Source organism: Spinacia oleracea, chromosome 4, assembly GCF_020520425.1.
Source record: "Spinacia oleracea cultivar Varoflay chromosome 4, BTI_SOV_V1, whole genome shotgun sequence".
Taxonomy (NCBI): Eukaryota; Viridiplantae; Streptophyta; class Magnoliopsida; order Caryophyllales; family Amaranthaceae; genus Spinacia; species Spinacia oleracea.
In genome coordinates this window covers 21304818-21330420 of record NC_079490.1, presented here as the reverse complement: position 1 = coordinate 21330420, position 25603 = coordinate 21304818, and the positions used below count along the sequence as shown (strand labels likewise).

Genomic DNA, 25603 nt, shown 5'->3' with positions numbered 1-25603 from the left:
GATCGGCTCATTGAGTTGTTGTTGCATTCAACACCAAAGTCCTCCAAAAATTCAAAGTCACTATCTCCGGTAAAAAAAAACCCATTATATATAGATCACCCATAGAATTTCATATTATGTGATACAAAAAAACTCTTTAGCATCAAGATCATACAATTTCCACTGATTTTCCGTAAGGTTATCCCTCAAATACACATTTACGACTTTGACTATCAACTATCTCCTTTAAGCCTTTGATTATGAGCAAATATGTTTCCAAACAATAAAAATATTATGAGCAAAACACCAACAAAAATGCGCATTTCCTCAAATTTGATAAAGCATCGAAGAACTTTTAGGTTATCCCTCAAACACACATTTACAACTTTGACTAGCAACTTATCTCTTTGATTATGAGCAAATATGTTTTCTAAAAAATATATATATATATATATATATATATATATATATATATATATATATATATATATATATATATATATATATATATATATATATATATATATATATATATATATATATATATATATATATATATATATATATATATTATGAGCAAATCAAAACAACAAAAAAACGCGTATTTCCTCGTAATTTTATAAAGCACAGAACAACTTTTCATATTAAGCACCATAGAGGGAGTAAGATTCATAAGATGCATCACATTCTTCCCAAAAATAAAGAAGCTATTATCTAAGGGTTTGAACTACATTCAAATAAGATGTTTTCTCCCCGCTTTACCATTAGTCGAGAAACCCTCCATAAAAGTTATTCAATCTAACTATGAGCATGCCAATTGACATTGGCAATTCTCTTTAGCTTGCCATGTTTGGACAACATTAAATGCCAAAAAATTAGCATGAAAACTTATTCAATGTAGCTATGAACAAGTCAATTGACATTGCCAACTCTCTTCAGCTTGCCAGGCATGGACAACATTAAATGCCAAAATTTAGCATGAAAGTACGATAAATTAAGCAAGCATAAGAAAATATTTCGATTAATATGACAGGGTATAAATTTATATAGAACAAGACATACAACACAAGTTACACAATAGTAAATTCGCAAAGCTTCTAGTGTTATTACCTACTCCAATTCGCAAAGCTTCTAGTATATATGATTTTATCTTTACACGAGGAAATGTGCATACAAACTATCTATACAAAAAAGACGCGGCCACAAAAGGCCAAATACATTTGAACCCGTACAATACCAGACTCCTTTTTCACATTCACATTCACATTCAGGGCATGTTTGGATTGAGGGTAATGTATTAAAGGGGTAAAAGTCAAACTAAGGTAATTGAAGGTGATGATGAGGGGTGAAGTGGTGGCAAAGGGAAAAAGCTAGTGTTGGCAAGAAGAAAATAAAAAGGAAGGGGGAACAAATACCCTCCTCATGGGGGGAATAGTTACCCACCATCCCACTAGGATGATTATTACCCTCATTTGGGGTAATTACTTCCCCCCTTCCTCCCTTCTCCTCACAACACCACCACTACCACAACTTCTCATCACAATACCACCACACCACCCTCCTTACAACCACCTCAATTCACCTTCATTGTCCTTTTATTATGGTGGTTTGACTTTTATTACCCCCATAACTCATTACACCCAATCCAAGCGGGCAGGAGGAAAAATTCCTAACCCTTAGAACCTAGACATATCCATCATCGCCTATCTCACTGTCAACTTGCGGTTTCTTTCAAGGAGAAAAAAATGACCAGATTCAGAACCACTCCACCATACACCTAGGATAAAATCCCGCTTCAGTTGCAATACCAGAGAGAGCCCGCAGCTCTTTCTGAACTTTCCGCCTCTCATAGTATACTGAACATGCAAGTGAGGTACACTTGATACCACTTTCTACCAGCCAATCTCCGCCTCCACAATGCCGACAAATCTATAGAAGTAAAATCACATGATTAGTCAATCCATTGCAAGATAAATAACAAGTTTGACCCCAACATTAAAGGACATAACAAGAGGAAGAAAAAATCCATCCCTACGCATGGCAGGTTGGGATAAGGTACTCTTTTCCACATAAGGTGGAGGAAAGAACCAGTAAATCACCAATGACATTAAATTTCAGTCTCGACTAATTTCAATATACTTCGTATAAGATGATGGTGATAATAATAATAATCCTACCCCAAGGCCCCAACAACGTTGATGAATGATGAGGAATATAGGATGTCACATAAGGGGACACCAAGGACAAGAAATTGCAAGTGTGAGGGAGGGTTATAATACTCACAGCAACAAGGTGTTGGATATCCCTCTCCAATTTCAAGGTTCTTCCCGTCATAGCTGCAACAGTAACAGGACCCTTCTTGGAACATATCTCACAAAAATAGTTAGCTGTTTGGACAAGTTCTCCACAGAGTACACAATGTTTTGAGGAATAGTAATAATCAATTCTAGCTCGAAGAGAATTTGCAGCACTAAAGTGTTGCTTTGCAGGAGCATCCCTAACAGGCCGAGGCATCTCCTGAAACCACTGCTTTAAATCAGCACCAACAAGCCCAAATACCCGCTGTAATGCTGGTATTATCTGCTTTGTGATGTAATACAAATCATTCAGTCTGTATGGAGAGTCCATGGACAAGAGTTCCTGTGGATCAACAACCATGTCAAACAAACGGGCACCAGGCTCTCCATGGACAACAACATAAGAGACACGTTCAGCATATCGAGGTTCTGCTCTTGGATCCACTCTCATTGCTTTAGAGGCAACAATTGCTGCTGGAGGCAGTGATGATGAAGTCCTTGTACTGTAGGTGCCCAACCGGACCTCTTTTGCAAAGACAAAATCTTGAATGGACACTCTTGCTGAGAGGATTCTGGACCATTGGCGCTGTAGATAAGCTTTAACCTGCAAAACAACCACAGAGAATAAATTAGTCAAAACACTCAATCTTCAAGAAGAAATTCCCAAGGCAGAAAGCTTCATCAGAATAAAAATGAAATGTAAAAGAGAATTCTTTCTGGGTAGAGCAGCTTTAAAGTGGCAGCTATATGTTTAGCAATCTTTCCAAGGACGAAAGTAATGGGGGAAATATATGGCGAATAAAACCTCTAAGATAATATCTTTAATAAAAATTAGCGAAAATAATCATACATTGATACATATATGACTAACATGAGGATACTTTTAGTATGAGTGATCCCAACTTCTACTTCTTATTAGGAATTCAGGGGTACAATGATACATGACTATGATTCCCCACTAGCTAGCAACAATAAATCAAGACATATCCCATGATATGAACCAGATTTGTCAAATAACTCTAATTTAAAAAAGTGACTCGACCACCCAGCATTTTACCTTGGTAATATCCTTGCATTCAAAAAACATTCTTAGTGACTTCTCCATAATCTTTGCAACAGCAGGACATGTGTCTCTGCGAACTGTCTCAATGCCTTTAGCATCAAACATAGGTTCTAGTTGATTGAGGCTCTCAAAACTGTATCCAACATATCGCTTTTTAGTAAGAAGAAAGCAGGACTGATAGACTTTCTCCATCTTCAATTTGACTGGATTTGGGTTCATTGCTGTAATCATGGAAGCTATCTCATTCCCAATTTGAAAAGCCTCTTTCAAGGTGCGCCCTTTAAGAAGAACAAACATGCTGCAAAAAACAAACAATGCATGCAGGACAAATGAACAAGATTAGAAAGAACAAATGAGCAAACAGCCCTCAACTAATAACAAGATTAAGGAATGCAAAAGCTAAATCGGTACAGTGTAACTGGAACACCAAAAGATAATCCCCTTTGATGTGTTTTAGAAAAAAATTCCAAAGTACCGAAGGTTCTTTCAAATAGTAAGTAGATAAACTCATAAAAGAAAGCATTTATATGCAATTTCCATAAAGTATGATACGACATTTACTTGGAATTTCCACGCACAACGGAAACTTGTTATGAATTGTACTTATGCTGGATGAATAACATTCATTACAGAGTGTACCGGGATTGTACATTCAGTCTTTAGTAATGACAGGCATGTTTTAGACTTTAAAATTAGGATCACTACAGAATTTACGGATACTAAAGTGATGAAGATTATTTCAAACATATTGGACCAAACTTTCAAGCATTAGGATGACGTTGTCCCACTATATAAACGCTGGACGGAGCAGAAGATTGCCTTGGGATTTTGTACAACATCCTGATTGCTAGCTCTGTATAGAAGCATACTGAACACTGGCCAACAGAGAAAGTTTAGGTTCATACATTAATGATAGAGGAGATATGGATGTTTGTTTAGACATGGAGCCTTAATAACAGAGACAGAATCAACATGACTTACAAAAACCAGGACTAGAAGCCAACAGCAAGCAAGGCAAAAAGTGGGGGGTGGCTCAAATGTCTTCTATTAGTAAATGAAGCAATTTAAAGCTTAGAGGAGCATACATGAGAAACCTAATCAGGGTGGGCCCAAAAGGAAGCTAAAATATACCACCCATTCCCATAAGAACGCGAGAAAAAACACATTTCAAGCAAGACCAAACATATACTGATGTCTTATCACACACCTGTCGGTATCACCGTAGAGAACTCTAGCATTCCATTCATCATGTGTATTGACAAATGAAATAGCATGTTCAAGAGTCCTACGACCACACTGAACAATGCTGTCTGCCAGCTCTGCACAAGGCATGCGACCACTAAATCCAGCAGCTGTGTATCCGTAAGTAACATTTGCTATTAGCTTTAAAGCAAGTTGTCTAGCATTAAATATCTGTAATAAAGGATGAAAAAGTCAGCATAATTCTGCTTTCATACGAATATGTAAAACAATATTTTCCAAAAGAAGAAAAAAACCACACATAAATAAAACAATTACAATATCATAGTTTTGTAGCTAGTCCCTCCTCCACACACACACACACACACGCCATAAAGAAAAAAGAAACCCAACTCCAGTAAGTTTTGTAGCTAAGGATCATATAGGTAACTTTTGTACACAACTACATGCATTCCTTAAATTCAACATCAGGCAGCTACAATTTCATGCTTGTAGTTAGTCGCAAAGGGTTGCTCCAAAATGATTAAAGTTGTCAAATCACGTTGGGAATGTGGCCTAAATTTTAGTGTATGAAAGGGGAATACAAGGACTTCATGCCCTCATGGTATAAGTAATTAAATAAAAGCAAATACTAATAAATTTTTGATTAATCACTCTCAGAGCCACAATAAACATTTCTCACATTTATGGACTTCATGCAAAAGTAGAAGTCTTGGAAACTATACCCTCTGAAGAACTTTCTTTGAAGGTGCCAGCGACTTCATTGCTTGCTTCACCATAACCCTAGTTGACAAAATTTCCTCCAACAGTCGAGGTAGAACACCTTTACACACCTATTTGGATTTGTGTAGAGTCACAAAAGTAAACACACGCAGAAAGTAAGAAAGATAAAAAGCACATACACATTAGAAACTTCCCCCTTTTTTCAAGATGAAGAAAAGCACATATAAGCTATTGTTTATTAAATCATAATCCCTCCATCCCTTAATACTCACCCCGGTTTGACCGGCACATAGTTTTAGGCAATTTAATTGACTTATTAATTTATTAGGTGGTAGTTGATAATGGGGTATTTTTTTAGTATAGTTAGTGGGAAATGTGTCAAATAAAGGGGTGGGGTGGGGGGTTTGAATTTTTTAATGTATTTTTAGGAAGTAGGAATATATGTGGTCCATGGTTAAGTGACAAATGATATAATGTTAGTAAAAGTATGTCATTTATAGATATGGGACGAGTATTAAGGAGAGGAAAGTGGGGCGAGTATTAAGGGATGGAGGGAGTACCTAACAATGGGTGTCAGCGTTTAGAGGCTACAATTTATGATGTCATGTTAGGTGAACACTCCATGATGCCTTTTAAATAGACAGTGTTTACCAGATCAAAGCAGCAGCTATAATACGTTAAGATAGGACTAATAACATCACTAACAACTACAAAAATTCCTAAACAATGGTAACTGAACAATTAGACATCAAAAAGAACACATTAATTAGAAATTACTAGACTACTAGAGTTAAGTATAAAGTATGTGTATAATTCATAGATAATTAAATACCCTAACAAAATAACGTGAAGCAAAACCATTAGCTTATGTTGGTACTTCTTTTAAATGAACTGAAGCCTATTGATGCTGAAACCTCTCAATCTTGTAGACCGAGCCATTAAGCCTCCACCAGTAGTTTAACACTCCCCTTTTTTTTAAATCTACACACTTTGTCTTTTGGCACTGTTCACAAACTAATTTGACCAATGCTGGTAATTTATACATAAGGAAACATAGTCATGGGATCTTGTTAGAATCGTCTCAATTTATTATTACCAAACTAGTATTTGGGCTCGGGCGATGCCCCAGATATATATGAATAACAATTATTACTACATTCTTTTATGAAACAAGATAATTTTTTTGTATTATATTAATATGGATTTTGCAAAAATAACATGTAAAAGATCATAACTTAATTGGATAATGCTCTAATGTTGATACTAGAGGTCACAAGTTTGAATCTAAATGCAAACCACATTTCTCATTTTTCTAAATGAAAGTTGATTGATAGCATGGATTTAGGGAATGAGGGAGAGTGCCACGTGGCATTAGACGTTTGTAGAAACTTTTTTTAATGTATAGTATAGATATCAACTTTTTTTATAACGTTTACATATTGATAATCAAAGAGATTTATGGTCAAAGTTCTGCGTTGGAAAGTAGGAAGTTAAACTGTGTATATTAATAAAAAAAAATGAAATTTTGGTATTTACTACCTTAAAAATACACCACTTTTGTATTTACTACCTTATGAAACTTTTATTTTAAATTACTACCTTAAAGTTCCAAATTTTTTATTATTTACTACTACTTTACATTTTTCTCATTTTAAAATTAAGATATCTCTTTCGTTTCTTAATCGTTTAAAGCGACTCAAAGTTCATTATTTTCCTTTTTCCATAAGGATTTCATTGAGAACGACATTTCAAAACAATTCGTTTGATAATTCATAAATATTTTAAAATTTTACAAATAACATTTAATTCGTTTTAACTTTTACAAAATGTTAAAAGAAAAATCCCTATAAAATCCTTACACATAAATGAGAAGAATGAGTTTTGAATCACTTAAAATGATCAAGAAACGAAAGAGATACCTCAATTTTAAAATGAGAAAACTGTAAAGTGGTAGTAAATATAAAAAAACTGGAACTTTAAAGTAGTAATTTAAAATAAAATTTTCATAAGGTAGTAAATACAAAAGTGGTGTATTTTTAAGGTAGTAAATACCAAAAAGCCCATAAAAAATGGAGGTAGTTTTTAAGCTGGTTATTTTCAAAAGTAAAACAAATATAGGTGATGCGCAAATCGCAAGAAAAATAACAGAATAAAGTTTCTCAAACACCAACCCTCCCTCCACCACAAAATCTGATCTTCGGATCACTCTCCCACATTCCCAACTTCATAACCACATAGTCACCTACCATGATGTCACCACTCATCCTCACAAGCTATAAACAAAAGCACCATTCAACATAACGCACACAAAATCCTAAAACGAAAAAAATTCATCATATAAACGGTTATGATATATGAGTCCAGGGGCTGCATATAAGCATTAAATGCATTTCCTAAATTGGTATTAATTTCAGAATGCATGAAAAATACCACGCATCACCTTCGATTCTCAATTGGTGTTATTGACGTTTGATTTATGCTTAATATTTCAACTTTTATCCCCTTATATAAATGCAGAAGTTAATGAAGTGTACATTAATGTTTTCCACCCATGTTACCGTGTACTCTCTCCATCCCTTCCTTACCCGTCTCTCTTCGGCACAAATTTTTAGGACAATTTCTAATAGTAGAGTTTTGTTGACATAAGAAATTACAGAGTAATATTTTATAAATGTAGTGGGTAGCAATAAAATTATATAATGGAAAAGAGAGAGTGGGAATTTGCATTCACACCACATTTTAATAACTTTTCCTTGTAGTTTGGTGGATCACATGGGACTAGGGGAAAGTGGGCAGTAAGGGTATTGGGGTAATTTAACCAAATTGATCATAAACAAGGAGAGAGGAAAAAAGAATAAACTAATGCTTTGGAAGATGTAGAGAAATTATATTGAGTGGACCCCTACCTAACTCGGAACGGGTAAAAAACAAAACATAGGACTGGTGAGGTATTATAGGACTGAGGGAGTATTTCATAGAACTTACAATTTTTAAAAATATCAAAAGAACTTCCAGAAAATGTGGGAAACTTCTAAGGGATAAAAAGACTAGTGAAAGAAGATTGGAACAATATTTAATTAAAATGCACTAAGAAAAATAATGATCGCTGGAAAAAAAGTTGCATTCAGAACATGCACATGAAAATGTACAAAGAGAATATTCATACGCAGAGTCACAGAGTGCACCAGCAATTCAAACTTCAGAGGCAAGCCTCTAAATATTATATCCTATTTTGCAAACTTACAGATCTAGAAGCATAATTAGCATAAGTTGGAAAAATTACCTGAGAAGGCACATACATAACACCATTAGGGGTAACCAGTATCTGTTGATTTAAATCCTTCAAAATATGAATATCTGGCGAGTATGAGCTGACCCCAAGGCAATCTGCTTTTGAAGGGACAACATTGCCGAGGCAGGTAGAAAAACAGAGATTGTATGCAATTATCATGGATGGATAGAGTGACTGAAAATCCAAAACGACGACTGGATCTGAGTAGAAACCAGATTCTGGTTCCATTACAAGCGGTAGGCACTCCATTGCAGGTTGAGAGGCTACCTGATAATAAAAGGTCCCAGTTTAATCTGGTAAATGCAACTACATATTGAGCAACAAAGGAAAATATGCAAGACATATAAAGCTTCCAAGATATGACTAATCATTTGACAAGTTGATGAAGTTCATCACAGGATGCGGCACACTAGACAGATGTCTAACAAGCTGACAGATAGCATAAGCCCACACTATACTACATTCACCTATGCACTTTTAGCTTTTGAAAAACATAAAACGACCGTCTCCTCCAATAAGGTTTCTTCTCAGGCTAGGCTAGGCTAGGAGGCGGCGATAGGATCTACCTGGCCTTACGGCTTTATCCCAAAAGTAAAAGCTATTTGATCACACCCTTGGTCCAAAAGAACTACACTTCACTACTTCACAATAAATAAGAAATGCACAATGGTTTAGTGAACCTATTTGATTCCAACATCATAATCCAAAGCCAAAAACAAAATTGCACCTTTCATCTTGCTGAATGAAAAGGCCAATTTTAAAATCACATACTTGTATGGCATTTTACAATTCAGGTTCGGACTCCATAATTCCACCAAAGTACCAAACACATCTGATATAATATTTGGCTCCATTACTAAGCTCCATCCATTGACTCCAACAACTAATACCATCAAATAACGAGCACTAGAAACTTATTGGTAAATGAGGTCACTACCATTAACTAAGTTCGACTCATAATTCTGGCTGCATAGCAAGCTAGGGAAAGTACTTATAAGAATTAGACAACACGTTTTACCCAAGATTCATGAAATATCCTCTAAAAATAAGACTAATGGATGATATAGCTTGAAATTTGGATCTAGTTTCTAGTTAATGGTATAATGTTTAGAAAGTCGTGAGAAAGCACACAGGTCTAAATTCACACCAATATAAGCAATAATTCTTCCAGCTACACGCCTACACGGCTATACATACTTGGACAAATGATTAGTTACAAATTTTTCTTATAATCCCGGGATGTTATTGTCAAGGAATTGCATAGTTGTGTGATTTGTCAATGAGATACTGCTTTTCTTTTTTGTCCATAACAGATAAAGCCATAAACTAGAAAGACCAGCTCAATGGATTCTACACTGTTCCATGTATGGGATTATGGAAATCCGAAGCAACGCAGATTATATAATAAGGATAAAGGTTAAAGGTCTTATAGTCGCTTTAAATGTATTGAAGGTTTCCAATATAGAGGTCATGGCATAGGTCATAGGGTAAATTAGTAAGATGCTATTCAGGGGATTTCTGAGATTGACAATGCAAAGAGTGGTGACCTTTGGATGGGGGGAAAGCAGAGGGTTAATCATGGGCATAATTAGAATGTTTGATGTTTTAGGAGAGAAGTAAACAAGAGATGACTCAAAGCGGGGAGGAATACCTCGGATCCCTCTGCTTCTCTCGTAATGGCTACCTGATCCATCCCCCAACAACTTTTAGGAAGGCAGGCGTTTCGATAGTTATGAAGCTGCGCGTGATTTGTTCTTAACAATTCCCAAACGCTCCCGTCGGCCTTAGTCTTACGCAACAGTTTGATCAAAGGATCCTCTTCACTTACAAGTGGTTGGGTGAGGTTCCTAACTTGGGCTTGAGTAGCCGCAGTGCCAGTTGCAAAGAGAGAAACAATGGTTAAGGAGCGTCGACTATGAGTCATGGTTTGGTTAGCAACATTACTATCAAGGAGTTTTCATCTTTTTAAGAAGTCCTTTCAAAAAGAAAAATTTGACAACAGTCGACACTGCCTTATTCCTACACTTAGACAGTTTGGGCTGAGCGGCAGGGCCATTAAATCCTGTGCTGATAGGAACAAGGTATAGAGAATTTTTGATCTTGAGGTGAATCAAAAGCCTACTTTCATCATGTAAGAGGACAGGATTCTGGGTCTGGATGCCTTTGCAGCAGCTCTTTCCAGATATATTGGATGTGAGTAGGGCATGAACCACATTTTCATTATCATAGCCCCAAGTAGGATGAATGGTGAAGATATGTACACCAATCAATCAGGTCACTAGTGTTTATGAAATCCAGGCTCAAATCCTTATTAGGGGTAATTCTTCCAAGCACAAATGTCTTACATCGAGTGCTTTTGTGATAGTTAAGTTACTTAAGTAGATTCTTGAAGCCACTTTTATGGAAAACAAGATGTTTGATGATTTAGGAGAGAGGCATTTAACTGGTAACGGTGGTATGATCCCTTGATAAATAATTTCCTTTTAAAGATTTGCCACTAGTAATTGCAGAACAAGCATAAGCATAGGAAGACAAAATCATAGATTTGTAAATACAGTAAGATATATAGTTATCTACATTACAGCGACATGGATAAAAAGAGAAGTAGAAAGAAAGCAAAACCTGTTGATACCCTGGAGAAATAAGGACATAATTCTGTGTATGAGCCAATCTTACAAGCATGGATTCAACACGATACTGAGAGCCACGAGATAAAACAGAAAAAAAGTCGATTCCAAAAACACGAGCTAGCTCTGATGTGCGGTTTATCTGTAGAAGAAGCAAGCGTTAAATAGAAGGAAGAGAACAAAGATTCAAAAGTTGGAGGCGAAAGGTAATTAAACTCTTAGCAAAGATCAACCTACGATTACCAATGGAGTTTCCTTCAAAGAAGAATGATATTGAGTTTATTGACAAAGGCGTACAGTGTAATATCCATAAAAATTAAAAACAGTCATAAAAATCGAAAAAATAAAAGTAACCTTACATAGTTTAAGAGTGCTGAAACCAAAGGAAATCCAGAAAATGGCAAATTTCAGGGCAGTCAAATCAAAGTAAACAAGCAAGATGAATCTACTAAGAACAAGAGGCAGATGATGATAGAAAACAAAATGAAATCTTCAATGAATTAAACTACGAGAATTCTAGAACCAGCACTTACCAAATCAAGTTGGTTAACAATATCAATGTTCAAGTTTACCCTATCCATAAAATACTCAATGCATCTGAATCTTGCTTTCCCTGGACCACTTGAAAACCACTTGTTCAATATCTTCCAATGAATCGATGGAACCTTTCGCCTCAAAACAGCTTCTGCCACAGATTCTAGGGAATACATATTTAATTTAACTTCGCTACGCACGAGTCTCCAAACATTGAGGACTATTCTTCCAGTTACATGGACACCACTTGCATGGGTTCTACCCCATTCATCCTCAATTATTTTATTGTCGTCAAGAACAATATCAGACATCAAAGAGTCAGAAGATACAGCATCAGCATTTCCCTTGTCCGAAGTATCCAGGATTTTATTGACTGTCTTTGTTTCTGATGGTATCCGAGAGATCTTATTAATTAAGCTAACACCTAAATGAGAAGCCCTCTCAGCTAAAAATCCAAGTGAGCTTCCTTGAACATCCCATCCCATTAAGATATCTGGATCAATTGAACATGTTATACTTATAAATTTGTCTAGCAAGTCCCTCTCTTCAGGGAAAACAAGCATCCTGCATCCAGATATTCCATCCAAGTTTCTGCAGAAGATAAAAGTAGCACTTGTTCAGAGTAAGATTCCCAACATTAAATTTACTGAGAAAGAAAAGAAAAATTATTTCATAACAAGTCCCAGACACTTTTTACTTCGTGCAAAATGTCAAACATATCTTCGTACTAGGATAAGTTATTTAAACAGAAATTTCACAACAATTCAACTGGGGCAGCTTGTCAACCAACAACAAAGACACAGATGGGCAGGGTGAGAAGAAACATGGACGCTCGACATTAAAGTCCTATGTTTGCAGGAAATTTCTGCAATTCTCACAACAGAGTAACATAGAATCTTAGTTAGAATTGGCCATAAATCATGTGAGGAAGTCACGCCTTAGCGCTTAAAGATGCAGTTTAAGACTAACTTTACTTTTCAATGAACCTGGTCCGCTGCTTAGCTTCTTAAGCTGCAAACATATACCTGGCGTTACAAACCGTTTTGGAGGGAGGAGAATAAAATAATCCTCTGGTTCCATGATTGCATAACCGCATAGTAGCAGTCACATAAATATGCAACATTATTGCAATAGAATAAGCACTGCTCTGTTAAGAGAGAAGGCACAGTACAGATGGAAGTAGGAAACTCTGAAGAACTCCATCACTCATACGGTCATACCTTCCACCAATTCCACAACCCTCATTTGCATCACGCAGAAGTACATAAATGTTGGCAGACGGCCCACTATCATTCTGGACTGCTATGACAACGATATTTATGGTATCATGCCGCGGATCAGGTTGAAGATCTCCCCTAGATTCTGCTTGGACCTGTATCCATATCTAGATTCAATCAAAACCATATCATACAGTACAACAGTAACTAAACATACAGATTCATGCCAAAAAAACACTCACATGACATGGCTAATAAAAGGCACAAACGTTCACAGCATTACTTTAACCAAGACAGTAATGGCAGTCTAAAGAAACTAGGAAGCTGGCAATATTGATAGTTATCGACCTCGTGATAGGAATTGTATATTAAATATTTAAAAGTATCTGAAACTGCAACTCTGCAATAATGCTAATATTATCACATAAACACTAGCCTGACAGTAGACACATAATCACAAACACTAGCCTACCTTAAACACAAAATCACAAACACTACCCTGAGTGCCTGAGTAAAAATATAGCCTGAATATGTGCTAGATCATGACAGCTGATCTCACATACACACTAGTCCAAGTTTAAAGCTTTTAAGAAAGAATGCTCAGAAAGAAGATATTATGGGGAGGAGAAGAACTAGACATGATCTTATTCAACTAAATGAAGTTAAGTAGTCCATAATATTTTAGCAGAGCATATTCTCTAAGCACCAATGTAAGACCACTCTGGTATACAAAAAGGCTGTTGATTAAGTATCATCCACACCGTGGTTTTTATTTTTACATAATCCCATAGAAAGCATAAGCTTTACATGCTAAACAACCAAGTGTTTTCATGAGAAAATTTATGTGCATGTTAGCCATTGACCTGAACATCTATATCTGGTACTTTCTTCTACCATTCACCGTTAGAAAGCTGAACTACTTAAATTTGATGACTGTGCCTTCTCTCTTAACAGAACAGTGCTTATTCGTGAAAGGGTATTGAGTTTCCTGAAGTGAAACTTAGGCGACACAAAAGGTCAATAGAAAAGGTATAGTGAAAGAGGGGAAATATAAATTTTACCCAGCATCTCACTTTAATCGTCAAACTAAGGCCCTGTTCTATTCGACTTATTTCAAACAAAAAGTTTAGATAAGTTAAAATAAGTTCAGTCAAACTAAGTTTATTTCAGGCAAAATAAAAAAAATCAGGCTAACTTCACACACAATTAAGTTCACTTCAGACAAAATAGGTATCTTTCAGATGAAATAAGTCGACAAGATACGTTCAGATAATAAAAGTTCAGATAAAACTAGTCGAATAGAAGTCACAGACCAAAGGTCCAACATCCCATCAGTGACAATTTCATCTTGCATCTGCCAGTCTTCAAGCAATGTGGAAAAAAAGGTAATTATTGTCCTTTTAAAAAGGAGTTATTTTGTAGGGAATCGAGATAACGATGTTGGATAAGTGAAGTCAGTAAAAAATTAAGTATCCCTTCCATTGCTTTGACAATGCAGTCATATACTTTGAAGAATCAATACTAATAAACCAAAGGTATAAATGTAATTGGAATACTACTGCATCCTGAGAATAAGAGATAAGTTGGATGGAAACATTTGGCAAAACAAAGCAGGAACAGATAAGTAACATCTTGTCTGACAGTTTCAAGAGCATATGAAATTCAATATTCTAGTGTACCTTACCTCTATACTGAACAGTGTCAACTGTTGGCCAGCGCCAACACTGGCAGGGTCTCTAAAGCCAGTTTGACTGAGAGGAGTAGGCTTTGACTGCCCACTGGGTCCTGAAATCTGAGAGATGTCTTGTGATAACTTTGTTATATCTTTTTCTCTCAAAAAACACCCTTCATCAACACTTGGGAAAAGCTCAGCTTTCATTTGACATCCTTCAATATCTATAGTTCTGTGATTTTCTCCGTCAAGCCGATTATTCAAGGGTTCCGTACGAGGTAATTGAGAGGAACCATCAGGTAAGGGCTTCACACGTGTGTGTTCTGTAACAATTTTGAAGTGCACATCAGTGCAAAAGATGCTAGAGACCTAAGCAAAAATGTCAAACTTAAAGACCTAGCTTGAGTCACACGTGTGTGTTCTGTAACATCCCTCAAAAGGGCTTATTAATATCTTGAGTACAAAGTATCATGGATAAATTTCTTTACAAATAGAATATGAAAATAAGACATATTTTTTTACCTCTACCTTTTTCTTCAAGCGCTAGCCATTCGAGAACAGAATCAACTGATGGAGGTGAAACTGCTGGTGTCAACATATAGGAATAAGAGCCATCATTTAGATAATGAATTGGTACTCCTATGAGGGAATCCTGACAGAAGTCACCAAAGCCATTAGATTCCTCAGATACACCTTTATAGGAATCGGTAAAGAATGGACGAACATCTTTCGGATCCCCAGACTGCACTGCAAGAGAGAAAAAAGCATGTCAAACAAGAAGCACCAGGATTCAATTACATTTGCAAATTAAATAAATAATGATCATCTCGGTAATAAAATGCACACAATGTAACAGTGAACAACTAGATGAGATACTAGAAGCAAAAGAATAGGGTAAAACTAGATACTCTATCTTAGCCTTTTTCTATAAGCCAGCATCACCGTCACCACCACCACCCTAAAAGAAAAGAAAAGAAAAGAAAAGAAGGCAGGACAAGGAGAAAAGAAGACCATCAACTAAGGTAAAGAAAAAGGCCCGACCTTTGCGCTTCTGCATCATGTATTCATATGTCAAATCCTAGTTCACAATCAATTGCAGGAAAATCATAAACTTCTTGTTCTAATCTATTTGAACAAAACAGTCTCCTAGGGTAACTGGATTTCTTACATAAGGGTAACTCGAGTAACAGATCATTCTTCAGATCCTCTGACACCTTTCAAACTCAATATCCGTAGGAGTGCTCACATTGTACTAAGAAAGGAGCTTAACATTGGCTCCACAAAAATAGAAGAGTACGCATCACCTTTATCTACATTTCACATATTTATATATGCATTGGAGAACATATTCCTCATATTTTCTTGCAGATCAAGAAACATTGAAATTGAACAACAAGGATTCCACAGTTATAGCTGTCTGATTTGAGTATTCAGGACAGATTGGACAGAATAGCAGGTTCTGGGGGGAAAGATTAGATTCTATTAATGACATCAGATCAAATATCACATATTCACCTACTCCATTCATCTAGAAATAAGTGTCACATTATCCTGACCTGTTACCATTAAGGTTTTAAGGATATGTCACAAAGTTACATGAAAAAAAATCCCCTTCAAATTAGTTAGATCATTTCAACACTCAATCTTAGCATGGGTATTTGGGAAGACACTCACAAACAAGTATTGTATTAGGAAAGATGACAGCAATTTTCTGAAAACTTAAAATTGGTTTTAGTTTCCAGGTGGAGTGTTTTAAAATTACTACAAGGCATATAAAGCAAAAAAAACCTGATGTTCCTTCATCACCACTGTCATCTCTGACAGAACACCAATTGGAGGGAACAGGTATTGATGCTGAGTTTTCAGATGTGCCAGTCTTCCAACTAGCTAAGGGAGGTTTCTTGTGGAAGGTCATGCTGATATATCCTGTGGACTCTTTCTCTTCCATGGATGCATACTGTTCTACAGAGCCAACTTTGACAAATTGTGTATCAGCTACAGATGAGTTCACGATACCTTGCTTTTCTTTTCCCCCAGGACAATGAGTAGAGGCAGATTGTCCAATCTCACATGCTTTTGTTTGTTTGTCTATCTGTACATGACTAGAAACAGGAAATTCAACAGCCAGCAAGTTTTTCTCTTCTGCTGGCTCTGTATGAAATTCCAACTTTCGTGGATGACAAATGTTCTTATCCTTTATAGAACCTTCTTCCACCTCACTTTTTCCTGACCCAGATGATCCAATCCGGATGCATCGCTTTTTCCTCATCAAGTCTCGCACAGAGCAGCTGAGCTGTGTTCTCAAGTCAACTACACAGCAGCCACTGCTATCTGCATTCTTAGTTGAAGGGTCAGAATGAATATTGCCAGTAAACTGCTGGACTTCAGACAGAGGTAATGGACCATATTGTAATTTGGGCCTTTTTTTCTTGTCGTCAAAGCTAGAGCTACAAATGGGGAAAGTATGGCGCTTGAAAGACACCGATTCACTGTCCAGTTTTTCAGGTGAACTAGCAGCAGGAGTCAATTGGTTGTCATCTCCAGCGCCATCGAACTGCGGTATTTTTGGGCCAGATAAATCTTGACCAATACAATTTCTCTTTCCTTTGTTATCATCAGAATTTAACACATCAACAATTGAATCAAGTATATCCTGACACTCTTGCTGAGATTCATTCTCATAATCTGTATTAACTATCTCCAACACTTTATCAATGGTTGCAGCTGGCAGCAAGGGATTTAGAATGGTATCCCGGTGAAGTTCATCATCTGAATTCATATCCTCTGCAGCCTGTGAAGAAGCGAGCCACTTCAGTAGTGCTATGTCCTCTGGATCTGCACCCTGAAGCATACAAATTAAACACATTTGAGAGAAGGGGTAATCAAAGCAAGGAAACAAGCAAGGCAAAATGAAGCACTTAAAGGTTAATACATTTTAAGGTTAATACATTTGAGAGAAGGGGTAATCAAAGCAAGGAAACAAGCAAGGCAAAATGAAGCACTTAAAGGTTAATACATTTTAAGGTAATAACAACTTTAAAGAATCATCATCAAGGGATTAGATAAGGAAATATCTAGGTCCTTCTTCACCATCAATAAAACCAAGAAGACATGTAAACAGGTAAGAAAGATAATACTTTCTGAAATTTGATATAGTAAAAGTTCCAGACACTATAAGACAACAAGGTGAAGAGAGAAATGAAGAGGACTAATAATTTACCTTTGTATCCACCCCTTCCATCACCTGAAGAGTATCCAATTCATTCACTTCTATTTTTCCCAATAATGCATCAACAGCATCAGCAGGCACAGAATGCTGTGATGTCCCACAATGCACTATGTTTACGTCTTCAGAGGGATTTGATACTAGCTCACTTGATTTTTGGTTTCCTGTTCCCATTATACTCCCCTCTTCTATTAGACATTGTGTCGCCAGCACCGATTTCACATAATCAGATGTATCTAACAAACTGCTTTCTGAGTTGCTATATAAACCCTTCAGTTTGTCCAGATATTCGACATCATTTGACAAGGTTTTCAAAACATGTTGAGGAGGTGGCCTACAAGGGTCAGCCAGTATCTCTGCATCATGAACTCCACTTCTTTCAAACTCTTCCTATGATTTATGTGAAAGACACGGTAAATAGCAGCACAATCAATACATGTGATCCTCAGTGAGTATTACATTGCTGGGATAAAATCAAACCTCCCAAATAGGAACAAGCGATTGAACCATTCTCACATCTGAACGAGTTTGTGAGAGGGATGTGTACATTTTTAACTGCTGATTCAAAATGTCTGTAAAATCATAAAAAGTAACAGTAAGCAATCAAACTGATACAGGGGGTAGCGGCCTGAATGGAAGTAGTTTAAGGCAGGATGTAAGTAACAGTGTACCTTCCACAGTGGCATCCCCCTCAAGTTCGCATATGCTTTGACGCTTCACCATGTTGTTAACATGGCTTGATGAAGCGCCACGCACAGAAGGATATTGCCACTTCCATTCATCTGGAATTGTTGAAGACCTCCAAACTAGTGGAAATGAATGTGAACTAGCCGTCGCATCTGCCTAATGAAAAAGGAACCCCATTTTACAGTTTCAGATACTAGAAAGTAGAAACCATTGAATATATTTGAAAATACGATAATCATAGACCAGTAAGACAGTAACATGACCTGAGAATAAGAAGACTTGCAAACCAACGCTTCCGGATAAGAGCTATCAGCATTATCAGCAAGGAGATCACTGGGCACTGGATGACGAAACTTCATCTTCAAAAGATGCATATGGCCCATGCCATATAAGTTGCAGTCAACCTGATACATTTTTAACACACGCAATTAAAGCAAAGACAACAAAAGCAGAAACATGTAATAAACCATCCAAGAATAAGAGGTTGAACACCTAAATGCCTCGGATACTTACATGTGAACTGGAGAAGCATCAAGTTGGGTAAAAAAATAAATAAGTGAAAATGATTAAGGATGTCAGAAACTCGTGCAGTTTAAACAACCGTTCAAAAAAGTTGTAATAACTAATTAACTACATACAAGAAAAACATGCATACACATCGTTCATAAATTATACAGCAGAAATCTCTTCCATACCATTCAAATCTAAAAGGTATTTGTGTCGCTAAATGCTCATCCTCCATAACAAGATATTGCATTTCAAATCCAATAATTTTCTACCCAAATGTTCTCATTCCCAAGGCTTAACTGACGGAAATATTTTCATTAATTATCAGCACTTTGCTAACCGTATACCCCCCAAGGCCCCAATAAATGAGCACAGATATTGGTAGATATCTGCCACTGATTTCCTTATGGTATAAGTAAAACCTAAAAGTCCAAAAGATGGTCAAACACATCTGATTAATCACTACTATCTTCTTACTTGTGACTTCAGCTTCCATAAAAAATAGGTGGACTAAAGTTTCTCATTCTGACATGAGCATCCTAAATAAATGTTCAAAAGCCAAGCAAGCTGTGCTTATTTTAGCCTGACTAAGTAAATAGAAAAACATAGAAAATTGCTGCAGGGTCGAGAAATCCAATGACCAAGTACTTTCATCTACGTATCAGATCATCGCTTCATAGTCCAAAGTCCTAGCAGACACAACTAAAATGAACAAATGCTGCTCACTCTTGCTGAGAAAAGAAAACACCTCATTGTTGAATCTCTGAAGTAAGATGAGACCAATTACACCCACCTATCCAATTTGATCCTCCCTGATTGTTGAAACATACCATCAGCTCACAACAAATATTAAAGGCCCTAAACTGTATCTGAAGAAAGCGTATCAGATCGGATCAGATAGCATAGAAATGAGCAAAAGAAGTCAAGGCAAGATTATTCAACATAATCGCAGCACGTTTATGGATAGCAATACATTGAGAAGAGTAGCCACAGATATAGCAAGAAGACAGAACACTATCTTAAGTCTAGAAAATTGAATTTTCATCCCGAAATGTTATTATTACCAGAAATTGGAGAAGGAAGGGAATATGTGATTCATAGGGTTGTAAACACTTTTCAAAGACAGCACCACCCTGCAAAACATTGTTTCAGTAAGAATATAGTAATTCCTCAGCAAACAACAAGACTCATCCACCAAGAACAGAAGGCACCTAAGAGGCTAGAAGCCTAGAACAGGAAAAAGTTGAATAATTTAATCAACTTAATAGTGAAGCATTAATGACCTTACTCCTTTAAGTAAGCTCACTATACCAGTAGAATTAATTTCTTGAAACATGCAAAAAGTTGTCCAATAAATTTTATAGTCTGACCATAGGAACAGAGACTAGATTGGAGTATTTGTTCCACAGAAGATGGAAAACTTCTGAACTTAAAACCTGAAAGCAAATCAACTCTTTCAAACAAAACCGAATGATCAAAATAACAGTTGATGTAATACAATTTTCTTCCCCAACATTTAAATTGCAAACAGTTTCTCCAGGGTAAATTATCAAATTGTGACAGAATCTTCTTTACTCAGAGGCCAAGCCAAAGAAGGGGTCCACAGGAAGATGAAGACTACAGCAAGACTTCAGTATATAAATTTATGATGTCGACAGATAGTTGCAAAAAAAACACATACCAGCAGAAGATTAGCAGCACGAGAGACATCATGTGGATGATACCTTTCACCAGTCAAGGGCAACAAAGAAAGGAAGAAAAAATCATGTATGCAAACTTGAAAAGTCAGGAGAGCATAACTTTCAGCAACCTGTTGTATGTAATGACTTCGGTTAATACTCCGATGTTCTAGACCAATTTCTTCTCAGAAAATAACATTGAAGCTAACTAGTCAAAGGAAAAGATGACGGAAAGTGTTTGCACCAGTGGTTATTCTTCTTAGGATAAGAATAAGCCATATGACCATAAAATCAATTATCTACCTTAAATCCAAGGGTGAGTATACAGAAACTAATCATCCATTCTATGTGAAAACGTTTTTAGAAAACAGGTAAACTACGAGACATTATAATCAAAAGATATTATTCTGAATTTTAGCTTTCCATGTCATGCAACCAGAATTTTAGAAGGTGCTCAAGCACAGAGTTAAAACTATGTAATGATGAAAAGGATACAGATTTATCTTTACAAAAAGATCCTCTGATGAATGATAACCATAAAATTTCCTTGCACGGACTACAGAGCAATGGTGCACATGCTGCCTTTTTGAACCAGCATTGCCCTTGAGCTTCAAGGATCCAAATTATTCTAAGTTTATCAGCAGCTGGCGGAACAAAATTATGTGCAAAGCCATTTAAAATCTTAAACAATGATAAAACCTAAACATACCTTCAAAGCCTTCTCAACAGCAAAACATACAGCATTCTCATAAATACTACCTGTATTTACAAACAACCCAAACCCAATCACAGCATTGACATAAACAAATTTAGATTCTAGACAGTTATTTCTAATAGGATTTTACTAAAGAATATACGAAGTATGGAACAACAAACTTTACCAGCGAGTCAACAACTGATAACTTCAAACAAATCCTTTCTCTAAGGCCCTATTCTGTTCACCTTATTTCCACTTATTTCGGGAAAGATAAGTTCAGATAAGTTCAGATAAGTACAGATAAGATAAGTTCAGGAAAAATAAGGGTTGGCCAAGTACAATTTATAACTAAAATAAGTTTTGATAAGTTCTAATAAGTACATTTAAGTTCAGTTAAGTTCAGATAAGATAAGTTCAGGAAAAATAAGTGGAAATCAGGTGAATAGAACGCAGCCTAAATAAAGATCTTTGGAAACAAAAGAAAATCAATGTACAAAAGATCAAAAGAAGTTGTTACAAAAAAGTGGCAAAGCTTGCACTGATTTTCTCAAGGTTTGGGATAATAATACTTACTACCCTGAGGGTTTTCTTTTCGTAAATTTAGCCTGTTTAAAAAATTCAAGGACACCAAATTTTCCAACGATACAAACCAACATTATTCCCATCTTTAATTGTTTCCCTTTAAACATATGATGCGACAGAAATCAACCAGTCACTTTCACTCAGAGAACCATTCAATTGGCAGATTAACTTATTGAACAAATTTTCTCAATACGTTAGCGTCAAATTACTTGACAATGTGGAAATTGCTGCAAGGGAAAATAACAATTTTTCAATGGCTGCATTCGAATTTTCTGTTCACAAAGTTCATAGCTCACTTTAGAACAACAAATATGATGATAGAAATTATATGCGTGTGCCTAAAAGAGAAATATGCCAATATTGACTAAGAAGCTTCAAGTGTATGATAATATAATTTATATAAAAGTAGAGGAGGACAAGATGACGGAAAATAACATCCATTTAACCTATGAAACATAACATATCTAACCAAAGAGTACATTGAATATCCATAAGTAAAAAGGCCAAACCTTCTGTATTTAACTGGAGTGGTATATCTGAGCAGGGAACGTATAAATACGGTAAAGCCTACAAGATATATCAAGGGCCAATGTGCAATTAGAAGGAAACTCTAGCTTTAACATCCAGGATATCTTCCAAATCAAAATTACCATGTGAGCTAGCATGAAATAAGTTTAATCACATTTTAAACCAACATACTCCGTACAATTGGGGCTTCAAATTTCGCTATTTTATCCCATTCTACCAAAATTCACTTAGAAATAGGCACATTATAAAAATAATTCCAAAAGCCTAAGTACAAGGCCTTTCGAAATTAACTACGCCCTTCAATCTTAAAAGTGTTACTCAATTTCTATTCAATTCTACTTTAGGATTTGCTCTTTTCACCTTGTTTCCACTTATTTCAAGAAGAACAAGTTTAGATAAGTTCAGAATCTATATAAGATAAGTTAGGAAAAATAAGCGTTACCAAGTACAATTTATAACAAAAGAAGTTTGAATAAGTTCTAGGTTCAGATAAGTTCTAATAAGTTCAGGAAAGTTCAGATAAGTTCTAATAAGTTCAGGAAAGTTCAGATAAGTTCTAATAAGTTCAAGCAAGTTCAGATAAGTTCAGGTAAGTTACTAAGTTCAGATAAGATAAGGTTTAGGAAAAATAAGTGAAAATCAGGTGAATAGAACACTCCATTAATCTATATTTGGCAAGCACCTTTTACCATTTTACACCCACTTTCCCACAATATGTACACTTTTCTACTCCCTTTATATTACTCTATCCACCTTATTCTACACTTACATCTTTCAAACTTCCTTAGAAACAAGAGTAAAAAAAAAAAAAGTCATTTAGTAAATTGGATATTTAGGAACTAGGAACGGATAGAGTACCTTTATGATAAGTAAGAAAATTCAAATAACTACTCCGCTTTTCTAACTTTTTCTTGTCAGTTAGGTAGTAACTACCATAAATATTTAAAAAATTAACCTGCTATGAAAAGATGATGACAAGTACGTGACTAAGTGTATATCCTATTTGGTTAATTTAGAACCATATTGTGATTAATTGAATGTCAAATTAGGATTCTTTAAAACAAAATGTACTAAATTTACAAGATAAACAGTAGTTGTTGACAGATTTCCTTAATTCAACTGGACATCTTGGACCCCCATAAATACTCAATTAAGTTAATTCACAAGAATTACATAGAAATTGAATATAGAAAACAGGCACCTCAATTGAGTAAATTCATCAAAACTTTCAGTGTCTTACTCGATGAACGTGCACACAAGCCTTCTGACCAGCAGGAGTAGCGCCAAATATTCTTATAACAGGCACCTCCTTCACATTTTCACCTGCAAAACAATATAAGAAGGGAAAACCCAAAATCCTTAGCTAAAACCTAGAATTTCGTCAATTATTCATCATTCCTAAATTCCAATCGATCTAGGGTTTTGGAAAAAACAATCAATCGATTCCAAAGAGATGAAATTGCAGGAAAACCTTGGAAACTGCTGTAAGAAATGTCGAAATCAGGAATTGGAGGAGCCATATAGTGATCAATCGAAACGATTCGAACGCTGAATACCTTTGAGTCGCCCTGCGATGCTTCTTCCATGGTTGTTTTTCACTCACTTTCCCTCTCCTCTTTCTATTACTTACTGGATACTGGTCGTCGTCTTTAGTGCGAGGAGAGAAAAAATTTGTAACTTTGGGTTCATTTGGCGCGGGGTTTAAGGTTTTTAACTTTTTTATACTCGAGAAGTTTGAGTTGGGGAAATGTAAAATTAAAAAAATTCCGAATTAATTCTTGAACTGAACTGGATTAAATTGAATCACAAATTCTTATTTACAAGGGGGTGTACAATAAATTCAGAGTAAAAGTTGACTCAAATTGTTTAAAAGTTACATTTATATATGTAAAACTTATCTATTTTTTAATGATAAATTTTTCATTTGAATAAAAATTATTTCATCAAAATCAATAATAGTGTATAAATTAATCATTTAACCCTTTAAAATATTTAATCTATCAACTTTTTATTTTTATAATATAAAAGTTACAAAAAAGTAGGTTAAAGTTAAAAAAAAAAAAAACTGCATAAAGGTTATCTTGGTGTACAATAAATTTATTGTACACCTTGTGCGCATAAGACCTTTTGAAATTGAATTGAACTTAACTTAACTTAATTTAACTTAACTTAATAAATAATTAATAGTTAATAATTAATAGTTAATAATTAGTAATTAGGAACTAATAACTAAATAATTAGTAATCTGTAATTTATTACTAAATAATAATAAATAACTAAATAATTAATAACTAAATAATAATAAATCATAAATATCAAATAATAATATAATATAATAACAATAATAATAATAATAATAATAATAATATGGATTTGTCCCGGGCCGGGTTGTGACTGATGCGACTATTCGGAAGCGGGTCAAGTACGATGCACGTTGCCGGGCAATTGGTTATGGCTTTCTTCCGTTTTCTTTCTCTTCATTGGGGGAGTTGGATAAGGATATTGTTGCGCTGCTGAAGCGAGTTCAGAAGTTCTCTAGGACTCAAGACATAGGGGCTCGTGTTGCTGTTCATATTTTCACCGGGATAGGTTTTGTTATATCTAGAGGAGTGGGGGCTCAGATTGTATCTCGGCTTCCCACTAATTTTTTGTACTTTGATTGACTTTGTTAGCATTTGATTAATAATAATAATAATAATAATAATAATATACCAACTCAAATAATAATAATAATAATAATAATAAAGGGCGATTAGGGTTCGCGTTATGGGCGGGTAGGTTTCCTCTTTTCATGTCCATATTCTAGGGCTTTCACGGCGGTGGTAGGTTCTCCGACGGTGGTGGTAGGTCCGGCGGTGCTTGGCGGTGCTTTCAGGGGTTATTTTGGTGCGGTAATTGGTCAGTTTCCGACAACGTATTTCAGTTTTCGGTGTGTTTTCAGCCCAGTTTTGGTGAGTTTCTTCGGCGACTACGTGTGTGTTTCAGGTCTGCTGCAGGGGGCGGTTCTCAGGCGAGATATAGGGGGTCTGCTGCGTACGGTGTTGGGTCAGTTTTAGGGGTGTTTCCCGACGTCATTAGGGATGGTTTTTAACA

General features: G+C 35.8%; 1 protein-coding gene across 6 annotated transcripts; it reads right to left on the bottom strand.

The window, feature by feature from the left end:
* Positions 1-973: 973 nt before the first annotated feature.
* Positions 974-24206, bottom strand: LOC110790690 (DNA polymerase zeta catalytic subunit). Of its 6 annotated transcripts, none has more exons than XM_021995466.2 (23): positions 23982-24206; positions 23751-23833; positions 22492-22549; positions 21413-21462; positions 21199-21311; positions 20706-20748; positions 20089-20157; positions 18781-18921; positions 18502-18673; positions 18311-18402; positions 17825-18220; positions 16393-17446; positions 15127-15351; positions 14617-14927; positions 12936-13087; positions 11715-12306; positions 11177-11323; positions 8546-8821; positions 5265-5372; positions 4547-4752; positions 3334-3637; positions 2263-2880; positions 974-1908 (listed from the first exon to the last, which is right to left on the bottom strand). In XM_021995466.2, exons 1-23 carry the CDS (start codon positions 24094-24096, stop codon positions 1735-1737), a joined length of 5499 nt encoding a protein of 1832 aa, XP_021851158.2. In that variant the 5' UTR covers positions 24097-24206; the 3' UTR covers positions 974-1734. The 6 variants fall into 6 exon arrangements, with proteins under 6 accessions (XP_021851158.2, XP_021851159.2, XP_021851161.2 ...); XM_021995467.2 differs by having other exon boundaries at positions 15133-15351; XM_021995469.2 differs by lacking the exon at positions 5265-5372.
* Positions 24207-25603: the final 1397 nt, after the last annotated feature.